General features: G+C 40.4%; 1 protein-coding gene across 6 annotated transcripts in view; it reads left to right on the top strand.

Moving 5' to 3' along the window:
• The first annotated feature begins 1,628 nt into the window (after positions 1 to 1,628).
• Positions 1,629 to 21,753, top strand: part of LOC127935786 (receptor-type tyrosine-protein phosphatase U) — a 263,677-nt gene continuing 243,552 nt past the window's right edge. For 4 of the 6 annotated variants that reach the window (XM_052533963.1, XM_052533961.1, XM_052533962.1 and 1 more), the window contains exon 1: positions 1,630 to 1,837. In XM_052533963.1, coding sequence (XP_052389923.1) covers positions 1,768 to 1,837 — 70 coding nt within the window. In that variant the 5' untranslated portion in view covers positions 1,630 to 1,767. Of the gene's footprint in view, positions 1,838 to 21,753 lie in introns of all 6 variants that reach the window. The other 2 variants (XM_052533964.1, XM_052533960.1) reach the window with 1 other exon arrangement.

Below are 21,753 nucleotides of genomic sequence, written 5' to 3'. Positions count from 1 at the left end.
TTGTAGTAGTTATGAACAAATACAAAGATGTAACTTTTTATATGGAACTCTATAACTCTTTATATTGAGTGTGTTTTTACTCAATTGGTTCTCTATAGGGCTTTTGTTTTTTGGCTCAAAGCAGGAATTACGGTCTGGCTGAAATGAGCTCGTGAAGGAATATTGTAACGGGGCTCAATTACATTAAGCATATTCTTAAAACCTGCGTTTTCCACTACAGAGCGCGCTCGCTCACTCAGTATGCGCGGCGCTGGACCCTGGGCTCAGCGTTGCCCTTCAGATACAACGGGATTTGTGCTGCACTATGCCAAGAGCAAAGTAGGTGGAGTTTTCAAAACTGCCCGTGCATACGTTCTATTTATAACAGTTCTTCTATCTAATAACGTGCAGGCCTGTTAATTGTATCGTACTGCTCAGGAAATTCCGATACAGTACAGTACTAGTCCATTTTGATTTCCGTGCTTGCTCGGATGCCCCGATCGATTGGTAAAGTGCACCCAAACACCAGACCTGTTGGTTATTGGAGGATCTTATATTTCTGGTCTGTTAAACGCATTGGCCATTTTGCAACGAGCCTTCAGCGCGTACTGAGTGAGCGAGCGCCTGACTGAGTAGCCTATATAACATATAAAGTTGGTGTTTTTTTTTCTTCGGGATTGTCAGGGGCGTTGCCTGTTACGTCGTTTGGGTTATTGAGCTACCTTGTTGAACGCATATCATTATATTTCACAATTTTTTATTTATTTTGCAAATATAATTAATTAGTCCAACGAACCGTTCGGTACATAATGCGTACCGCGTACCGAACCGAAAGCCTCGTACCGAACGGTTCAATACGAATACGCGTATCGTTACACCCCTAATATATATATATATATATATATATATATATATATATATATATATATATATATGGCCAAAATTGTTAGAACACTAGTATTTTCACCAGCTAAAAACAGATTTCTATGTTTTGCTGGAGTGTGTCAGTTGTAAATATCAGTTTACATTAACAAACATTCTTTTTGCCATCAATTGTAATATTCCAGCGTGATTTCGTCGGACAGCAGCCAGTGCTCCTCACAGAGATCTGATCTCATCATCATCGTCTGTCTGAGATTACATGAAGAAACAGATGAAACTGAGACAGACTCAGTACAGAAGAACTGTGACAATGTCTCCAAGATGCTTGAAGAAGTCTTCCTGCAAAGCTACAGTAGGCTACTGTGAAAAGTTTTAGGCACTTGAGTAAAAATGCTAAGATTTTCTTTATCAATTAACTTCTATTAAATAAATCAAATCAACATCTGGCGTGAGCATCCTTTGTGAGCAGCTTTTGCCCTCTGTTTTCAAGCCGAGAGAGAGAGAGAGAGAGAGAGAGAGAGAGAGAGGGTGTTATATATATATATATATATCCGTATATTCCTTAAAGTCTTCGACTGAATGCTCGCGCTGACAACTCCAGATGTTTAATAGCGCGCGAATGCGACCTGCGTTTAAGCGTCGGTTGCCTCAACGATCTCTGCAGCAGCTGACCGATGGTTTCTGGTGACCAGCCACCGGGGGACGCCATAGCCCTTCCTCTGCTCGTGGGGTAGAGCTCGCGGAGTTGAGAGGGCTTTGATAGTTTGCCGTGACGTCAGCGGGCAGATCTGGGGTCCGCGCTGCGCGTCTCTGGATGAAACTCAGTGGCGCAGCAGCAGGATATTTACCACCACACTCGCTCACAGCATCTCACCTGCCTTCACCTGCTGGACTTTAAACGCAGCTATGCATCTGTGCGCTGTTCTGCTGTTTCTCCTCGCCAGGGTCTGTGCGGAGAGTCTGGAGGGGCCAACAGGTAAGACACGAGTGTTTGACAGACTTTGATTACACAGAGCCGTAAGGTCCACATCAGTCCACACACACACACACACACACTCTCTCACACACACAACCTGTCCCGGGAATCACAGAAGAGCCAAATCAGATTTAGGATGAATCTGGATAAATGAGGTGGAAAGTTGAAATAAGTTTTCATAGACATTTCATGGAGATTTAATCAGTGATCGTTTGAGATTCAAGTGTTGTTGTTTTTTTTATATTATGGATCTTAATCTCTCTTGTTCAGATAATCACGTGAGGACTGATGTTAAATTATGACAGATGTGTGTACAGGTAAATCAATGTTTCGGTGGCTTTAGAAGTTCAAATATCAGCTTGGCTGTTTGGATATGAAGCTATATTTCAGAAATGCTCAACCCATCAGTCAATATATAAATGGTTAATAAAAGATTTTTAACAATTTAAAGGGAAAAGTTAATCCAGAATGTAAATTGTTATCATTTATAATCTAGTCGCCTCACGTTGTTCCAAAACCTGATCAACTTTCTTCTGTGGAACGCAAAAGGAGATGTCAGGCGGTTTCAGAGACTCAGTCACTATTCATTTTCATTGAAGAGATACAAATTGCAGTGAAAGTGAATGGTGACTGAGACTGTCAGCCACTAACATTCTGCCTAACATCTTCTTTGTTACTCAGAGGAAGAAAGAAAGAAAGAAAGAAGGCATTGAACAACATGATCATGAAGAAAGAAGAAGAAGAACAAATACAATATTTATTTGTAACTATTTTAGGAAATTATAAAGTGATTAGTCAGCTAATCAAAAAAGTAATAAAAACTGAAATTTATGGGGATTATAAAATATTAATCGATATATTCTTTGTTGAAACAGTTTTGTCCATGTTGTGGTTTGAACTTGACTCGCAGTTAGATGATCCATCCTCTATTTACTGTTCATGGATTCATGGCTGTTATAGATCCAATCTAATACTTCATTTCAGTTGAGAATCAGTGAGTAAAAGAATATGAAGAGGGATGTCCTGAGGATCAGCTTCTGTCAGACTTAACATTTTCTGCTTGTTTCAAGTCTCCTGCTTTCACTTTCATGCCATCAGATATCATTGCTGTAGCTGCTCTGGCTTTGCTTGTCAGGTCGTGTTGGTTTGAGCAAGCATTTTTGAGCTCCTGCATCGGTTTCAATGGTGTACCCAGCAAATAAATGTGTGAAGACTGTTAAACTGCAAAAAATCAGTCCATCCATTGATCCTTCAAAACGCTTGTCCTATGCGGGGTCATGAGGAACTGTTCTGAAATGATTTTGTTTCTGTCTCAATTCAGACACTGTGTTTAAAAAAAAATAAAAAAATAAAAAATAAATAAATATATATATATGTATATATATATGTTGGGCTATTAACTGATGGATTTCGGGAAGCGTACTGCATGTTTTGTGATGTTTAAGTCGATTTTCCTGTGTCTTTGAAGCATCCTTCATACTGTCAGATTACAGCATCACACACAGTGGGGTGTGTGTGGGAGGTAATGAGACCTGAGTGCAAGTTCACTTCACTGACACACTGACAGCGCGTGTGTGTGTGTGTGTGCGCGCGATTGGGGGCGAGGAAGGTTACAGAGGGTCTCTCAATGCAGTAATCCAAATTAAAGTGAGTGGGCATTTCACAAAATGTGTTCAAGGACACAGAATGGTTGCTCACTAGGCACTGCCAGGTTTTAAAGGAATAGTTCACCCCCGAAATGGCAATTCTGTCGTTGATATCAATCAATAATTCAATCAGTCAGTCACATAAAACTAGTCAATATGACTCTGTATTCCAAGTCTTATTAAGCCATTCAAAATGATCAATTATTCAATGATAATTTTCCACACCATTATAACTCTGAAATCTCATCCTTCATTCCACATATTCAGAGACACGTGTCTTTTTGCATTGGTTTTCCATTGGCGTTTGGTGTCTTTGACATCGAAACTGGCGTGTTCTACTTTTAAAATGGGATGTGGATGAGATTTTAGAGATTCACCAGAGAGAAGACTTTCTATAAACAACAACTTGGCTTGTTCCTCATCATGCTGACTTGGAAAACATCAAACGAGTCGTCTTCAGAACGTTACCCCTTAAATTCAGTGGGAAAAAAAACAACAGGAAAGCAGCTTGGAATGACACTAATGGGGTTTGAGCTAGTACATCATTATAGATTTATTTATTTTTTATTTTTGGGTGAACTGTTCTTTTAATAACTGAGCATGCTGTGAGTTCTTCCCTACCAAGCTCACTCACATATTTCTGCTTTGTGATGTAATACCAACTATTGCTCTTTCTTTCACTGTCTTTTGACAGTTACAGTAGAAAACCACACAATTGGCCTTTAATTTATCAAACGAGTAAAGTAGTTCTCTGCCGTATACTGTTGTGTTTGGCAACTTATAAGAAGGAAATGCTTTCAGCTTTCCATTTGATGTTGATCACTGCTGCATCATTAAACTTCCATCTACTGATTAAGGCATAGCAATAAAAGGAAGGCTTTGTCTACATAAATAGATGAATAAATTACTGTATTGTTCATGTTATGTATGTTACCTGATTTTATTGAAAAATTTGATTGCGATTGGTGATTTCTGCAGTTAGAAATGTGCATAATGACCAATAAAATGCAATTGACTAGTGCTAGTTTTACTCTACACCCTTTTCTTCCCAAATAAACACATTTATTAACTCTTTACATAAATGATGAGCAAAACATTTGTTACAGTAATAAGTAATCTTTGGTAAGGTAAAAATTAGAGATGTTCCGATACCCTTTTTCTCTTCCCGATACCGATTCCGATACCTGGGCTCAGGGTATCGGCCGATACGAGTACTGATCCGATACCTGGGTGTATATCTGTATATACAGCTGTATATACTACTAGCCCTGTGTAAATTGCTAGAATTTTTTTATGGTGTGCTTCAGACAGATCCCTCAATAAAACATGAACAAATACATGGTGAACTACTGTATTTATTACAGTATTTTTATTATCTAACATGAATTTGACAGTATTATTTATTTTCTTATGCAAAAAAGAACTTCAAATGCAGCCAAAAATCTAACACCGCAAACTAAAAAAGGTATTTAAGTTTTACAATATAACTGTATAAAAAAACTGCAACAAATAAGTCTAGGAATATAAAAAAAGATCTATTAATCAGATAATCTCTAACAAGTAAAAAACAAGTAAAAAACAAGCAACCATCTAGGCATAATTATTATTATTATAGAGATGTATTATTATTACTGTAGGCTACAACAGTAGCTTTATATATTGTCAATTTACTCATGTAAACCAAACATTTATTTTAATGGGCTGCCATGAAGATCTTTGAGTGTCTGTGTTTATGATATGACAGTATTCTCAAATGAAACGGTAAATTCTCATGAAGTGACGGTTTATGCGTTCGTGTCCTCATGACACACAGCAGAGACTACAAAACAGCGAGCTCTCGCGCATCTGTGCCAGTCACCCACAGAGATGTAGATTTTGCGGGAGTAATATTTAAATAGTATTTTGCAGTTTAATATTCACAGACACTAGTATATATTCGGCTACTGTCTGGAGCCCTGCGTTTTGACTTACACGGAAGCGACTGAACGCAGTTGCCGGTACTGAATATACTCGAGAGTCTGTAACTACCGGTACTACAGAGACATACTGCTAACCACTGATCTATAATATAGTAGCGGCTTCACTGTCTTTTGGCAGTTTAGAATGTGATGAGTGATCCAGTCATATATAGATAAGGGCTGCTAACGCGTTTTCATTTCTTCTTCGCTGCTCTAAACAGGGGTTGCTTGTGGCAACACAGCACAACTTCCTGTGTTTTCAATGCATTTTGAGCAGCGAAGAAGAACCGTGCAGCGGTTAGGCAAAGCTTGCGGTCATAACTAGGTCTTTTTTAAGAAAATGGTATCGGATCGGTATATGGGTTCATGTATTCGCCGATGCCGATGCCAGAATTTGTTGTGGTATCGGAGATATTTCCGATACTAGTATCGGAATCGGAACAACTCTAGTAAAAATACATCATAGTTTGTCTTAGCTCAGGCCCGTTCAGTAATATTAACAGATATGTTTCTAAATTAAGTATTAGTAAATGTCGAAATTAACATTTATTAAGTATTTTTCATTGTTGGTTCATGTTAACTAATCTACTTGTCTAATACTGATGGAACCATACTCTATCTGCACATTTAGCTGCAATGGGAGAAAGCATTTTAACATAAAAAAATTACACAAGTCAGCTTTAATCCCAGAGAACATACAAAACCAACTGAGTTGTATCCAAAGTACCAGGAGACATTAGAGCGAGAGAGTGATAGGTAGAAAAACTATAGAAGACTGAATTGAACTAGAAGAGTGTCCTGAAATCCCAGCAGCCCACCAGAGTCAGCAGAAAAGAGCAAGAGTAGGTGGTTGATATTATAAAGGAGGGCAGCAGAGGGCAACCGCTGGGCTAGTCATTCTCTCAAATGCTTTCACACTCTACAGCGTCCATACTGTCTTCAGAGGCTTTGAAGACATCGCGCTCAAATTTTATGTATTTTGTTGCTCACATTCTATAATTAAAATGACTGTGCTGAAATATAGTCTTCGTTCGGACAGTGTTTTCAATATTTGGTGTATCTAAATCAGTTAACATAAATATAGCAATTAAGTAAAATATTTACAAAATACAAAATATAAGTTACAAAATATTTCAATTTCAAATGCTGTTCTTTTGGACTTTCTAGTCATCAAATAATCCTGAAAAAAATGTTGAGCAGCTCAACTGTTTTCAGCAATGATAATAATCCGAAAAATATTAGAGTTATCATATCATGTAGGCTACAACAGTAGCTTAATATATTGTCAATTCACTCACGTTAAACCGAACATTTATTTTGATGGGTTGTCATGCAGTTCTTTGAGTGTCTTTGTTTATGATATGACAGTTTTCTCAAATGAAATGGTAAATTCTCATGAAGTGACGGGTTATGTGTTCGTGTCCTCACATAGTGACATACGGCAGAGACTACAAAACAGTGAGCTCCCGCGCATCTGCGCCCGTCACCCACAGAGATGTAGAATTTGCAGGAGTAATATTTAAATAGTATTTCACAGTTTAATATTCACAGACACTAGTATATATTCGGCTACAGTCTGGAGCCCTGCTCTTAGACTAACACGGAAGCGGCTGAAACGCAGCTGCGGGTACAGAATACACTCGGGAGTCTGTAATTACCGGTACTACAGAGACTTACTGCTAACCACTGATCTATAATATAGAAGCGGCTTCACTGTTTGTTGGCAGTTTAGAACGCGATGAGCGATCCAATCATAGATCAGTGCTGCTAACACGTCTTCATTTCTTCGCTGCTCTAAACGGGTTGCTTGTGGCAACACAGCACAACTTCCTGTGTTTGCAATAAATTCTGACCAGCGAAGAAGAACAGCGGTGCAGCGGTTAGTCAAAGCTAGCGGTCATAACTAGGTCTTGTTTAAGAAAATGGTATCGGATTTGTATATGAGTTCATGCCGATGTCAGAATTTGTTGTGGTATCGGAGATATTTCCAATACTAGTATCAGAATAGGAACAACTCTATTTATTACTTGTTCACGTAAATGCAGCCTTGGTGAGTAGAAAAAGACTCCTTTATAGTCTTTATTGTTCATCATTAAAACAAAAAACAGCCCCATGCTTTTAAACAGCAGTGTAGGTGCATCTCAAAACATTTGAATATCATGGGAAATTTCTTAGTTTTTTGAAAAACAAACTGTTTTACAAACTGAATTATTTCAAGAGTTTTTTGCTGATGGTTATGGCTTACATCTTAGGAAAACTTAAAATTCAGTATCTCAGAAAATTAGAATATTTCCTCAATAAAGATCAATCAAAAAATATTTACTAAACAAAAATGTTCAAGACTTCCAAAGCAGGTTTAATTATGCACTCAATACTTGGATGGGGCTCCTTTTGCATGAATTACTGCTTCAAAGTGACGTGGCATGGAGGCCACTGAATCCAGCTTCAGTTTTCTCCTTGTGAAGCTTTCTTAAGTTCTTGAATCAGCTTTTCCTGACAGTCTTCCCAAGGCTGTTGTCATCCCTGTTGCATGTGCACCTTTTCTTACCACACTTTTTCCTTCAACTCAACTGTCTGAGAATATACTTTGATACAGCACTCTGTCTTCTGGACAACTGTCAAGTCAGTAGTGGTTGCATGTTCTAAACTAGCCCAAGAGGTACCCAGTATTTATACTCAAAATTAATCAAACTAATCAAGCTCAAAATGGAATATTTAAATTTTTTTGAGGTACTGAATTCTTAATTTTAAGTCGTAACCATCAGAATTAAAACAAAAAACTTGAAATATTTCAGTTTGTGTGCAATGAATCTACAATAGAGAGATTTTTTTTTAAATTTTAATTACAAAAAATAAAGACCTTTTCCATGATATTCAACTTTTTTGAGATGTCCCTTTATATGTGAATAATTAAATTTCATGTTTTCCTAGTCTCTTATTCTCAGTAAAACTGCATATATATATATATATATATATATATATATATATATATATATATATATATATATATATATATATATATATATATAAATCAGTGTTTACATTGTTCTAATAAAATATCTTTAAACATGCATTTTCTGAGGCTCAGAACATAAGAGAAACGTTTGATTTTTAATTAATTCATAGCAAATTGAATGAATAAAATCTTGTGATAAATGCTTAGTTTAAAGTCAAGAGGCAGTCTGTTTTGATTCTAGTTGCCATTTTAGTTTCCCACCAGTTTCGCTGTGCTCTTGGAATGGTTGGTTAAATGGAGTGTGGTGTGACTGTGCTGCTGTGTTTTCATGTGGGAGTCTTGTCTTGCCATAACGTGTTGCTCTACATTCTGCGTGCTGATCGTCTTCACATGTGCAGTCTGTGCATCTCCTTCCTGTCCTGCATCTAAACAGACAGCCTTGAGGCATCTCACACCACTGCATCCCTGCACTGCGCTCAGCTGCAGGACATCGTGGGTTAGCATGCAAGGCCTGTCAGCTCTGACCTACAGGTGCCGTCACTGCATTGTTTCCTCTGCCTCTCCCAGAAGCCATTACGGGACAGATGGTGTTGCGCCAGCGGGGCACCCGCCCCTCAGCCTCATTCCTTCCTCACAACTCCATCACCAGGGCAACACATTTTTTCATGCAAAGGGAGCCTTTAATATCTCCAATTTTATTTTCTCTTAGCATACAGATGTTAAGAATAGAGGCGTCTGCAAATGGGGACAAAATAAGAAAAGACTGACTGTAGTGAACTCAGAATAGGTTGATTAGTACTAAGCTGTAAAAACAGTGATGTGATTTACTGATTATTGCAGAATACAGTTCATGAACCATCCCGCTTCATTTGCAATATGGACATGAAAGACACCTAGAATCATGCGGATGGTGGACAAAAGGTATCTTACTTCAACAGACCAAGGATCTTTGCTTGGCACCCTGAAAAAGGACTGGACTTAAGCCTGTAAGTAATCACATAGAAAACACTAAAAAAAAACCACCTTAGCAACTCTATACCAGTGCCCTAGCAACCACCCAAAAACCATAGCAAGCACTACAACACTCAAAACACCTTCAGCTTCATAACAGAGTCATAGCAACCATCCAGAACCCCAACATGCTCATAATCATTCAACATTTCTTACCAACACCCTAAAAAATACTAGGAAAATGTAAAAAAAAAAAAAAAAAAGAAACTCAACACATCTTAACAACTGCTAGTCAGTGCCCTGGCAACCACCCAGAACACCCTAGCAACCACATTATGTAACAATGTGCTTATCCACTCAAAAAACCTTAGCAACTGCATGTCATTACTATAACAACACAGCAATGTGCTCATAAATACTCAAAATACCTACCAAAATACCCTCAATCACTAATAACACCCTAAAATCCAATTGGCGACATACTACAAGCACTCATAATACTTTAGCCACTGTATAACATGACCTGGCAACCACATAAAATATGCTAAAACACTATAGCAACTCTAAAGCAGTGCAAACAAAGGTAACACTTTAGTATAGGGTCCAATTCTCACTAATAACTAGTTGCTTATTAGCATGCCTATTATTAACATATTGGCTGTTTATTAGTGCTTATAAAGTATGTATAATGCATGGCATCCATAATCCTACCCAATACCCTAAACTTAACAACTACCTTATAAACTATTAATAAGCAGCAAATTAGGAGTTAACTGAGGCAAAAATCATAGTTAATGGTTAGTTAATAGTGAGAATTGGACCTTAAAATAAAGTGTGACCCAACCAAAAACCCCATAGCAACCACATACTGTAGCAATGTACTTCACAACTGAAAATACCTTTGCAAGTGCATAGCAGTGCCCTACCAACCACCCAGAACTACATATTTTACAACTAGCACCCTAAGAGCCACCAGCATCAAACACTTAAAGCACCTTAGAAACCTCATATAACATTCTCTGAAAACCACCCAGAACACCATAACAACCATATAACAACTTGCTAAATGCTTAGCAACTGCTTATCATTTCCCTAAAAACCTCATAGTGTAGCATCATGCTGTAGTACTCAAAATACCTTAAAAACAACGCAGAACACGACACCTTGGCAAACACCTAGCAACCCCTCGGCCACACAACACACCCCACACACAACTACTGTATATCATCTCACTTTAATCTTGCTGGCAAATTTGCTATCGTGGCAACATGAAAAGTATGAGAGTACAAGACTGTGAGACTACCAAAACTGGCGCCCTCAGTGCACCCTTACACACATCCATAAAACACACACACACACACACACACACACACACACACGCACACACACTGGGAAAAACATGAAACTCACCTCTCATGTCCTTCAGAGATACTGACGGTTCCTCCTAGTTTGGCAAGCACCGCTTTACCGCACTGCTGTCCAAAGAATTGTCTAACCAAATAAAGGAGCCATTCACCCAAAAGAGAGATCATCATTATCATCACTCACTTCCATTGTAGATAAAACAGGTGTGTGAACATGCAGCAGACAGTTTTGTACTTTCATATGAATTTGAAGAAACACACTATTTTGGAATGCACTTTTTAATCATTTTTACACAATCAACCACTTTTATCTGAGTATGGATACCTATCATGTGAAGAATTGGTATTATTTATTCACCCGTCCGTACCTTGACATGAAGTCAGAGGGGAAGGTGACTTTGTCAAGTGTGCCAGCATACTGTAACACCTGGGGTAACAGCTGTTTCTTTTTCCCACTGGCAACCCCTCTAGCGGACAGTGAAGTGGGCACCATCACCCACTTTTCAAGGGCAAGTAGAGACCAGATCCATATGGAAACTACACACTTTCTGTGCTGATATGAAGCAGGATCTCATGGATTGCAACAGGAAGTTAAATACTGTAGTGCTGAGAGTACTACATTCTAATTGGCAACTGAAAGCATCATCAGATTAACCAAAGTATTTAATTAATTAAAACACAAGGGACAGAAAATGTGGAGAATGTTGTAAATGCAAATGAACTTTTTTGAATGCAGAAACATGCAGAGCTTGATTCTTCTACCTATTCCTTCATGCTTTGAAATTACAAATGGAAGCCAGAAGTCAACAAGTGCAATGCTGAAAAGGGGCGGAGCTACATAAGGTCTATACACATAGAGGCATTGAGAAGATCAAAGACTCAACCCTCCTTTCATGACCCTGTGACCTCACACACCTCCTCTTCATGTCTGTGGCTTTCGTTGAGGATAGTCAGTGTGTCACGGATGTGGTTATGACTGGAGACACTATGAGTGAAACTAGGACAATAGCAGTGTCAGATAATCACTTCAGAGCTGTGTAAGCATCAAAGATTGGTTTCCCAATGTATGATTATAGTATTTATAATGATGTATATATTGGATTACAATAAAGTAGTTGCAATAAAACCTGAAAAAAGGAAAGTATGTCAAGGCGAACTTTGAATGTGTTTAAAAAGAAAACTTTTTGGTCAGAATTGCGAGATATAACTTTCAATTGTGAATTTTAAAGTTAGGAGAAATTATATAGCAATTCTGAGAAATTAAGTCAGATTTGTGACTTTATATCTTGCAATTCTGACTTTATAATTTGCTGATGCAAGATTGATATCAATTCTGAAAAGTTTTTTCACCATTTTACTGTTACTCATAAGTGTAGTTCAAGTATTGTGAAACTGTAGCTTCATGCTAAAGCAAAATAAATATGATCTGCTTTCTTTTGACTTCCATTTTTCTGCGCTTACACTTTTGGCACGTTGTTTTTGCTAAAGCATGGTCAAAAGCACTGCAAGCCTGTGAACAGTGATTCGCAAGCAAAAACAACAGTTTAAAGAACTGCAAAACGGACTGACTGCATAGAACCAATCTGTATGTGGGGAAAAAAACAAACTGTTGCAAATTTCTAAATGACTTGTGCACCTAGGCCAGTAAGTTTCCGAAGTAAACCAATATGTACAGCTCCGTCTTTCTTTTCTGAAAGTTATTAATAAAACAATAGCACACCTCTCCTCACCAAGCCACATAGCTATTCAGTTACTGTATTTCTTTGCAGTTTCTTCTGACTACTATAGAGGAATAATTGACCTTTTCTGAGATACTTACTGTTGCTATTGCCAAAGTGATGTTGGAAGCCAAGGTGAATCCAAATGGGTTGTCTTATTTAAAGAGAAGGCTGGATTGATTTCACATCAGGCTGAACTTGCTTCTTAACTGCTGATGAGGTGCACATGTTTGAGGGATGTTTTGGAGCATTTGGTATTCTGACTGGAAGCACTCTGTCAATTTTATGTGACCTTGTGTAGTTTTGAGTGACGTGTTGTGATGATGCAGTCCAGGTTTCAGTGTTCATAAGAGTACAGAAACAGGAAGACGAGGCATTGGGAACGTTATGGCAAAGAAAGAATGAAAATGGAATATTTGAGATATCCTCCCACTTCGGATGCTTTCTGGCTCTATTTTTATACCACAGAGGTCGTTAACAAGTGCAAAAACAAAGGTTTTGTTCAGTAATAACATCTTCCCCATGGGTCTGGCAGGTCTGGTTGCTGCGGAGATGATGTGTCGGCAGTGGGCCGAACCTAGAATGGACTCCGATGTTCAGCCTTTTTGTTCCGGATAAGTCTTCAGCATTCCCATCTGAAATAACCCTTCTTCGTACCCTCCCACATCACGCACTCTTTTATTGTTTCATTCCCCAGACAACCCATTATTACATGCAGAGGCGGAAAGTGGGTTATGTTTTGGAACCGAAATCTGCATTCTCTCGATCTCTCGCACTCTCTCCGTTGTCCATTACTCCCTCATTCATGCGTTGCAAGAATTAAAAAAAAAGACAAAGTCACTTCTTAATTAAGGCCGCCAATCATTTGGAAGAGAGATTTGAGAACGGAGACAGTTCCACATGGTGTCCTAATCACACGAGGCAAATCTCTATTGTCAGCGCCAGATCCTGGGACAATAAAAGTCGTGGTCTATCACCGTTTAATTGGGGACACAGATTAGGGTTAGCTTAACAGAAATATATTTTTGCTTTCTCTCACTAGCTGTCTCACTCTGATTCAATAGGCGGAGAGAGAGACAGGTGCAAAGAATCAAGCTTCTTAACCCATTCTGACACCAATCTGCTCGTCTTTTCGCCTGCAAACCAAAGGATGTCAAGTAAAGCTCTAGAGTCTTGCATGTTTAATTAATAATCCATTGGAGAAGGGTTAGAGAATGACAGCACAAGAGAGACACAGGAAGTGAGAGGAGATAATATCACAAGCTGCATTGTGCCTGGGTTCATGCAGTCAAACTCAAGGATTAGCCACATGTTGGCTAACAAAAAGAAAGAAAACGTAGGCCTCAGATTGGTGGGCAAATGTGGGATTTCTGGAACAATCTGAGTTGAATCATTACTTGAGATCTCTCAGATGATTTGCACATGGGTTAAACTTCATCTGGTCTACATAGAGTTTAGTTTTAAGTCTATTTTCATTGATTCCTTATCACATGATCTCTTTAATGTCCATTAAAAGGTTAATATAGTAAACAGATGCAAGGTTTATAAAATGTATACATATGCACAACAGACATAAATGGACTTAACTGCTGTTCTGTTAGAGTTTTAAACAAATCTGTTCCAATTTATTTCTGGGATTACATTTTTGGCAAAAACACATCAGTTTATACCTGCAGCATTTGATACCTCCAATGGTTAAAAATGAGATCTCTGAGTCATAGAGATGGAGTTATGTTCAAATGAAACCTACGCCACTGAGTCACTGTAGCTATTTTCCAAAGTTTGCCAAGTTAGAAGCGTCAAGTGTTTGAAAAATTTTCAAAGTTCACTTTTAAAAGTTAGTTTAAAATAAACCAGATATCATTGAGTGTATTCTGATTTTTCTCTCAATGGAGTGGTGGACATATGCACACATTTTATACTGATTTGTGTGGTATAGTCTATACATCTGTTCAAGGAGACTGCTGCCCCATTATTTGAATGTCATAACACATTTTTTGGTCTAAATGTTCATATCAAAAGGTTTACTGACCATCAAAAGTCACACAAATAGCTTGACTGCGGAGTGACTTTTTATATGCCAGTCTACCTGTCTGTGTGGGTGGTTCTTGGCCAGGATAATCTGGACATTTTATAATCCACTTTCAAAATCATGTCAGAATTTTTGTATTTATGAGATGAGCGCACATGAGTGGAGTCAAAGTACCAGTATAAAACTTGGATTTCCTTTGAACTCTGACTTTTTGGGTTGAGGGGCGTATCAGTTGAAGAATCTCAGTAGTTGATGACAGAATGGGAAACAATACTTCTGACACCTCTATATCCCAACTGCTCTCAGATCAGAGCGAAAACTCAACATCTACCAACGCACTAGCAAGAACACTCTGAGATCTTAGAATAAACCAACAGCATCAAAGAATACATTTGAATCTCTGAGGCTGATGAGCCAGTCTCACGTCTGTCAGAACAGATGCCTTCATCTTAACACTCATTTTTATTTGAAGTTGATAATTTACACAGATTGTGGCTCATGGTGTGAAAAAGTAGCAGTTGTGTGAGAGACATGTAAATGTGTGTATGTGAAAATAATTCACAAATGAGCATGTTTTTTGCATTGAAAACAAGAGAGATGGACAGTGGAATGGAGTTAAAATGCACATGAGATGCATTTTTTTTTTTTTTAAAGGTGAAATACAGAGTTCTGGAATGAAAATGGTGCAGTCCGATAGGTCTAACTCAATCTGACGTAATTTCATCATTATCATATGGCACAGCTGATTGCTTCTCTCCTGTATTGGTAGCCAATGAGCTGGCTGCTCAACATTCAAATATACAGTATGACTATGTATGACTACAGCTTGCTGTAGCAGTGCAGCTTGCTTCAGAAACCCTCCACTTTCCCCAGCTCCACCTGTGTAGATCTGCTACGAGGTCATTCATGTATGCTATGGGGTTATTTCATGTATGTTATATTTGCAGCAGTAATATTTCATACATGCTAATAGCAGCATGTTGTGGAAGTACTGGCAGTAGTAAGTCTCGGTACTTACTCTGCTGCAGCAGCATTAGCGTAGCAGATTTATTCTGCCAAGACCAAACACATTAACATTGTCATGTACATTACCATGCCAATCCCTCTGAGAGCTGTCATGACAGAACTACTTTTAACGCTGTGTCACGAGTGAAGCACTACGAAAGACACAAGATGTGTGGGCAACGGTCAAACACGTCCACCTAGTGTGGGTTTACATAGGGAAAAAAAGGAAAAATATTACAGTGAAATTAAGAAAACAACTGTGGACGGAGCCGAACAATAATCCTACTCTTACTATTTGCTGGGGGCCAAATGGTGATGTTTTGTGTGTTGTTCATGGTATGCAGTGTTTAGTATCTACCAAAAGTGGTGCAAGAAAGGACAAGTGGTGAAGCTACATCAGGGTCATGGGCACCCAAGGGAGACCGGTCAGAATCCTATGATGACCCCTGTTTCACTGCCTACAATGGGAATGTCATTGTCAGAACTGGACTGTGGAGCAATTTAGGAAGTTTGCACGTTCTGAAAAGTTACATTTTCTTTTAGTTCAGGTGGAAGGCTGTGTGCACAGCATTGTTTACCTGGAGAAGTGATGGCAGCAGGACACACTATGGGAAGGATGTGGGCTGACAAAGGAAGTATTATGCTCTGGGCAATGTTCTTCTAGAAAACTTTGGATCCTGGATGTACCAGCTACTTAAATAATGTCGCAGACCATGTACACACATTCACGACAGTGGCCTCTTTCAGCATTATACTGTAATGCACCCTGACACCTGAAAGGATAAAAAATAAATAAATAAATTCAGAATCAAAAAGTTCAAGGTGTTGCCTTGGCTTCACCAGATCTCAAATCATGCCTTTGTTCATTCATGCCTCGGCACATTTTTTCTGCTCAAGAGAGACTACATATTAGGCGAGTTGTTTTAATGTTGTGATTTCATCTAAAGTTTTTACAATTATAATTATAATAATAATAATTATTATTATTATGTTATGTTTAACAGAATAATTACACAATTTAGATTTAAAGGGTTACTCCACCCTAATAATTAAAATTTGTCATTTATCGCTTGCTATGTCCGTCTTTGGAACACAATTTAAAATATTTTGGATGAAAACTGGGAGACTTGTGACCAGTGCTTTAAGTGGCCCAAAAGAGGTGCCGGTACTCTATTATAGCCAGTGCTTTAAGTGGCCCAAAAGAGGTGCCGGTACTCTATTATAGCCAAAAAAAAATTTTTTTTTTGATGATTCCCCTCATCCCCTGAGGTAACAACAACTATATTGAAGGGCTTTTATATACAGCAGTCAACAAGCAACCTTAATAATAAATCCTTTTATTAGTTTGTGGATTTGCTTGAGCTAGAAAGAACTACTGAACATAAATGAAATGTGCAAAAGGATTTTGAAAAAATACCCTTAGAAAGATCTACTGCATTAATGCACTCAAACTTCCAAACTGACTCAAATGATTCGCGAACCAGCTCCGAACTCCCGAACTGACTCAAATGAATCACGCTCCGAACTCCCGAACTGATTCAAATAATTCGCGATCCCCAAACTGACTCAAATGATTCGCGAATCCGCTATGAACTCCTGAACTGACTCAATGATTCGCGAACCCGCTCCGAACTCCCGAAATGACTCAAATAATTTGCGATCCCGCTCCGAACTCCCAAACTGATTCAAATGATTCACGCTCCATACTCCGAACTAGAAAGAATTAGGAAGCGTGCATTGTGAAAAAAGCGGCAGTGAAGGCAAAGGATTAAAACCTCTATTAAAACAGATTTCCAAATGAACGTACTGGTACGCTAAAAGCACGTTCTGGGCGCACAGAGAGGTGGTGGTACGCTCAAGAGCTATATTTGGAAGTGGCGGTACTGAGTACCTGTGCGTACCGGCCCACTTAAAGCACTGCTTGTGACTGTCCCATTGACTGCCAAGTAAATTACACTGTCAAGGTCCAATAAAGGATGGACTATTTTGATGAATAGTCCATCCTTTATTGGACCTTGACAGTGTAATTTGCCATCAGTGGTTCAATCTGAATTTAACGAAGAGACTAGGATACTCTTTGTATTCATGGAAAATAAAAAATAACTACTTCATTTAACAATTTGTCTCTGAGTCACCATAGCGCCATTTTGGAACTCAAACTGCGTATGCTGTACTGTGTCAACCACACCACACGAACAAGTGTTAATAAACATAGAAAACATATCCACATACAGTGTATCAGTAAGACGTTATTTATATTCTCTTTGCATACAAAAAGTATTTTCGTCGCTTCATAAAATTCATATTGAACCACCGATGGAAGATGGATTATTTTGACTATGTCTTTCATCCTTTTCTGGGCCTTGACAGTGTCATGGCTAACACATCATTTTCACGCATCATTTTCTTTGAATTTTAATCAAATTAGACTGACGAAGATTCTGAAAGAAAACTCTACTGTTGCTTTAGTAACGAACAAAACTTTAATGCACATCTGATTGACAGATGAACAGTGCGCTCTTATTTCAGTGTTATTTTGTATTTTGTAGATATCTCAACTTAAAGTTTGCTTTGTGCTTTCAGTTTAACAACATAAAGTTAAAGGGGGGGGGTGAAATGCTATTTCATGCATACTGAGTTTTTTACACTGTTAAAGAGTTGGATTCCCATGCTAAACATGGACAAAGTTTAAAAAATTAAGTTGAACGTTTGAAGGAGTATTTTTGTTCCCAAAATACTCCCTTCCGGTTTGTCACAAGTTTCGGAAAGTTTTTTTCGAGTATGGGTCTGTGTGACGTTAGATGGAGCGGAATTTCCTTATATGGGTCCTATGGGGCACGTCTGCCGGAAGAGTGCGCGCTCCCGTATAGCAGAGCACTGAGAGCAAAACAGGATCACTGATCAGAGCGAGAGCGTCGCGAAATGTCACAAAAGGAGTGTGTTTTTGGTTGCCAGGGCAAGACAACCCTGCACAGATTACCAAAAAAAAAAAAAAAACAGCATTAAGGGACCAGTGGATGGAGTTTATTTTTACAGAGCATCAACGGAGTTGTGCAAGTGTTTTTGTTTGTTCCCTGCATTTCATAGATGCTTGTTTTACAAACAAGGCCCAGTTTGACGACGGATTTGTGTATCGTTTATTTCTTAAGGATGATGCAATCCCAACGAAAAAGGGTCACGATCGTGTGTTGGAACCGCAGGCGGTGAGTAAAACTGCTTAAAATATCTCTGCCTCCTTGTTAGTGCGTCCGCCTTCCATGCCGGAGATCGGGTTCGAGCCCCGCTCGGAGCGAGTCGTTGCTGCTGCTGCTCTTGTTCAGTTTCAGCCTCGGGATCTGATTCTGGATCGTAAATAAACGGCTGAATCTGACTGTAAGCCATGGTTTGTTTTGGATGATGGTTTTTCCCTCACGGTAATGTCACAGCTTCCACATGCTCTCAACGCATGTTAGACAGAAAGGGGAGAGGAGGCGCAAATCAGCTGAGCCAGCGCCGCTATGCAAGATGGCCACCAGTCCTGTGTCTCTGCACAAAATGGCCGCCAACCCAGCGCCGCTGCGCAGCATGGCCGCCAACCCAGCACCACGAGGCAAGATGGAAGCCAGCCCCACACCACGGCACAAGATGGCCGCCAGCTCAGCGCCACGAGGCAAGATGGCCGTCAGTCCAGCGCAACAGCACAAGATGGCTGCCAACCCAGCGCCAAGAGGCAAGATGGACGCCAGCATAGCGCCACAGCACAAGGTGGCCTCCAGTCCACTGCCACAGTGCAAGATGGCCGCTAGCTCAGCGCCAACACCCAAGATGGCAGCAGAGACATTTTTGGATTATTTCTCCAGGCTGTCACAAATCCTAGAGATTCCCAATACTGTTCACTTCACGTCGCCTGAGCCAACACCACAGTATACGATGGCCACCAACCCAGCGCCGCTGTGCAGCATGGCAGTCCACCCGGAGCCACTGCAGAGGATGGCAGTTACAGTCAGTTTTCCTGAGTTGCTTCAGGTTCCCGTTGACCATCTGGAGTTGAGTCAGATTCCTATTGACCTTCCAGAGTCGAGTCAGGTGCCCGTGACTTTCCAGAGTTGAGTCAGGTTCCGGTTGACCCTCCAGAGTCGAGTCAGGTGCTTATGGACCCTCCAGAGTCAGGGTTAGTCACCGTCGATCTTCCAGAGTCAGGGTTAGTCACCGTCGTACTTCCAGAGTCAGGGTTAGTCACTGTTGACCTTCCAGAGTAAGGGCTAGTTCCTGTTGACCTTCCAGAGTCGAGTCACGTTCCAGTTGAATCCCCAGAATCAAGTCAGATTCTGGTTGACCTTCCAGAGTCGAATCAGGTGCCCATTGACTTTCCAGAGTTGAGTCAGGTTCCGGATGACCCTCCAGAGTCGAGTCAGGTGTTCATGGACCCTCCAGAGTCAGGGTTAGTCACCGTCGACCCTCCAGAGTCAGGGTTAGTTGTGTCGACCTTCCAGAGTCAGGGTTAGTCACCGTTGACCCTCCAGAGTCAGGGCTAGTTCCTGTGGACCTTCCAGAGTCCAGTCAGGTGCACATTGACTTTCCAGAGTTAAGTCAGGTTCCGGTTGAACCTGCAGAGTCTAGTCAGGTGCTCGTGGACCCTCCAGAGTCAGGGTTAGTCACCGTTGACCTTCCGGAGTCAGGGTTTGTCACCCTTGACCTTCCAGTCAGGATTAGCTACCATAGACTTTCCAGAGACAAGGCTAGTTACCGTTGACCTTTCAGAGTCAAGTAAAGTGACTGGTGATAGGACAGAATCAAGTCACTGGTGATCTTCAAGGACAGAGTCAAGTCAACGGGGATCTTCATGAACAAATGCAAATCACCAATAATCTTCATGAGCAGAGTCAAGTCAGCACCGATCTTCTGGAATCCAGTAGAAACACCATAGGATTACCAGAGTTTCGTCCTCCCATTGGTCTGGCCACGCGGATGTGGTGGTCTTCTGCTCCGCCCTGGGGGACTGCGGCATCGACCACAAGGACGTGGTGGTCTTTTGCTCCGTCCTGGGGGACTCTGGCCTCGACCACAAGGATGTGTTGGTCTTCTGCTCCGCCCTGGGGGACTCTGGCATTGACCACAAGGACGTGGTGGTCTTCTGCTCCACCCTGGGGGGCTTACGCCCGGACCAAACGGTTGTGGTGGTCTTCTGCTCCGCCCTGGGGGGCTTCTGCCTTGACCACATGGTTGTGGTGGTCTTCTGCTCCTCCCTGGTGTGCATCACGTGATGTCCTTCATGGACTTATGTTTTTGTTTTCTTTTGTTTTTCTGTCTGTTTCCTTCTTTGGACCTGGCCCTCCGTCCCTCCCCCTGATCCTCCGCCGGTCCACCACCCTCCTGGACTGTTTTGTTAGACTTCTCTTGTCTCTGTCTTCCCATTTTACCTGGTTGTCTTGTCTCTGTCTCCCCATTTTACCTGGTTGTCTTGTCTCTATTTCCCCATTTTATCTGGTTGTTTTGTCTCTGTTTCCCCATTTTACCTGGTTGTTTTGTCTCTGTTTCCCCATTCTACCTGGTTCTCCTGTCTCTGTGTACCATGTTTTCTGGCCTTCCGTCCCTCCCCCTAGTCCTCCGCTGCTCCACCTCCCTCCTAGTTCTTTATCTGTTGGTTTTCCCTTGGTTTCAGGTGGAGTATCTGGCAGCTGATCCGTGGAGGAGGGGGTAATGTCACGCTGTCAGTCTGTTTTCCTGGGTGTCCACTAGTGAGCTCACTTCTCCTTAGGCACTTCACCATAGGCACTATAATTCCTCTAGTCTGGTCCTGTCTTCACAGTAATTGCACTCCAATTAATTGCACCATGTGCAGCCAATCTATTGTCATTAGTCTCCTTATAAATACCTGTCTTTCCCTGTTGTTTGTATGGAGTCCTTACCCTTCGTGTTACCTATGTTCTCGTCTCCCGAGATTTACCCTTACCTTCTCGTCCTCAGAGTTCCCGTTACGTTCCATCCGGTTCCCTCTTTTGTTTTGTTTGTCTCCTTGGACTGTAAATTTTTGGATTACCCTTTTTGTCAATAAAGTTTACCTGCAATTGGATCTCTCCCTCTCCTTGTGTTTTGCTGGTGCACAAACGTCACATTCATGCAGATGTCTTATATTTATTTAGTCAATCCTTAGATGTAAGTCTCTAAATTTCCACCAAAATATTAGGATCATTTCTCTCTCTCTCTCTCTCTCTCTCTCTCTCTCTCTTTCTCTCTCTCTCTCTCTCTATCTCTCTCTCCCCCTTTCTCTCTTATTTACACCGTTTCCAGGTTTGAGATGAGACCC

Source organism: Carassius gibelio, chromosome A19, assembly GCF_023724105.1.
Source record: "Carassius gibelio isolate Cgi1373 ecotype wild population from Czech Republic chromosome A19, carGib1.2-hapl.c, whole genome shotgun sequence".
Taxonomy (NCBI): Eukaryota; Metazoa; Chordata; class Actinopteri; order Cypriniformes; family Cyprinidae; genus Carassius; species Carassius gibelio.
The sequence above is the reverse complement of the archived record's forward strand: the minus strand, read 5'-3'. Positions and strand labels throughout refer to the sequence as shown.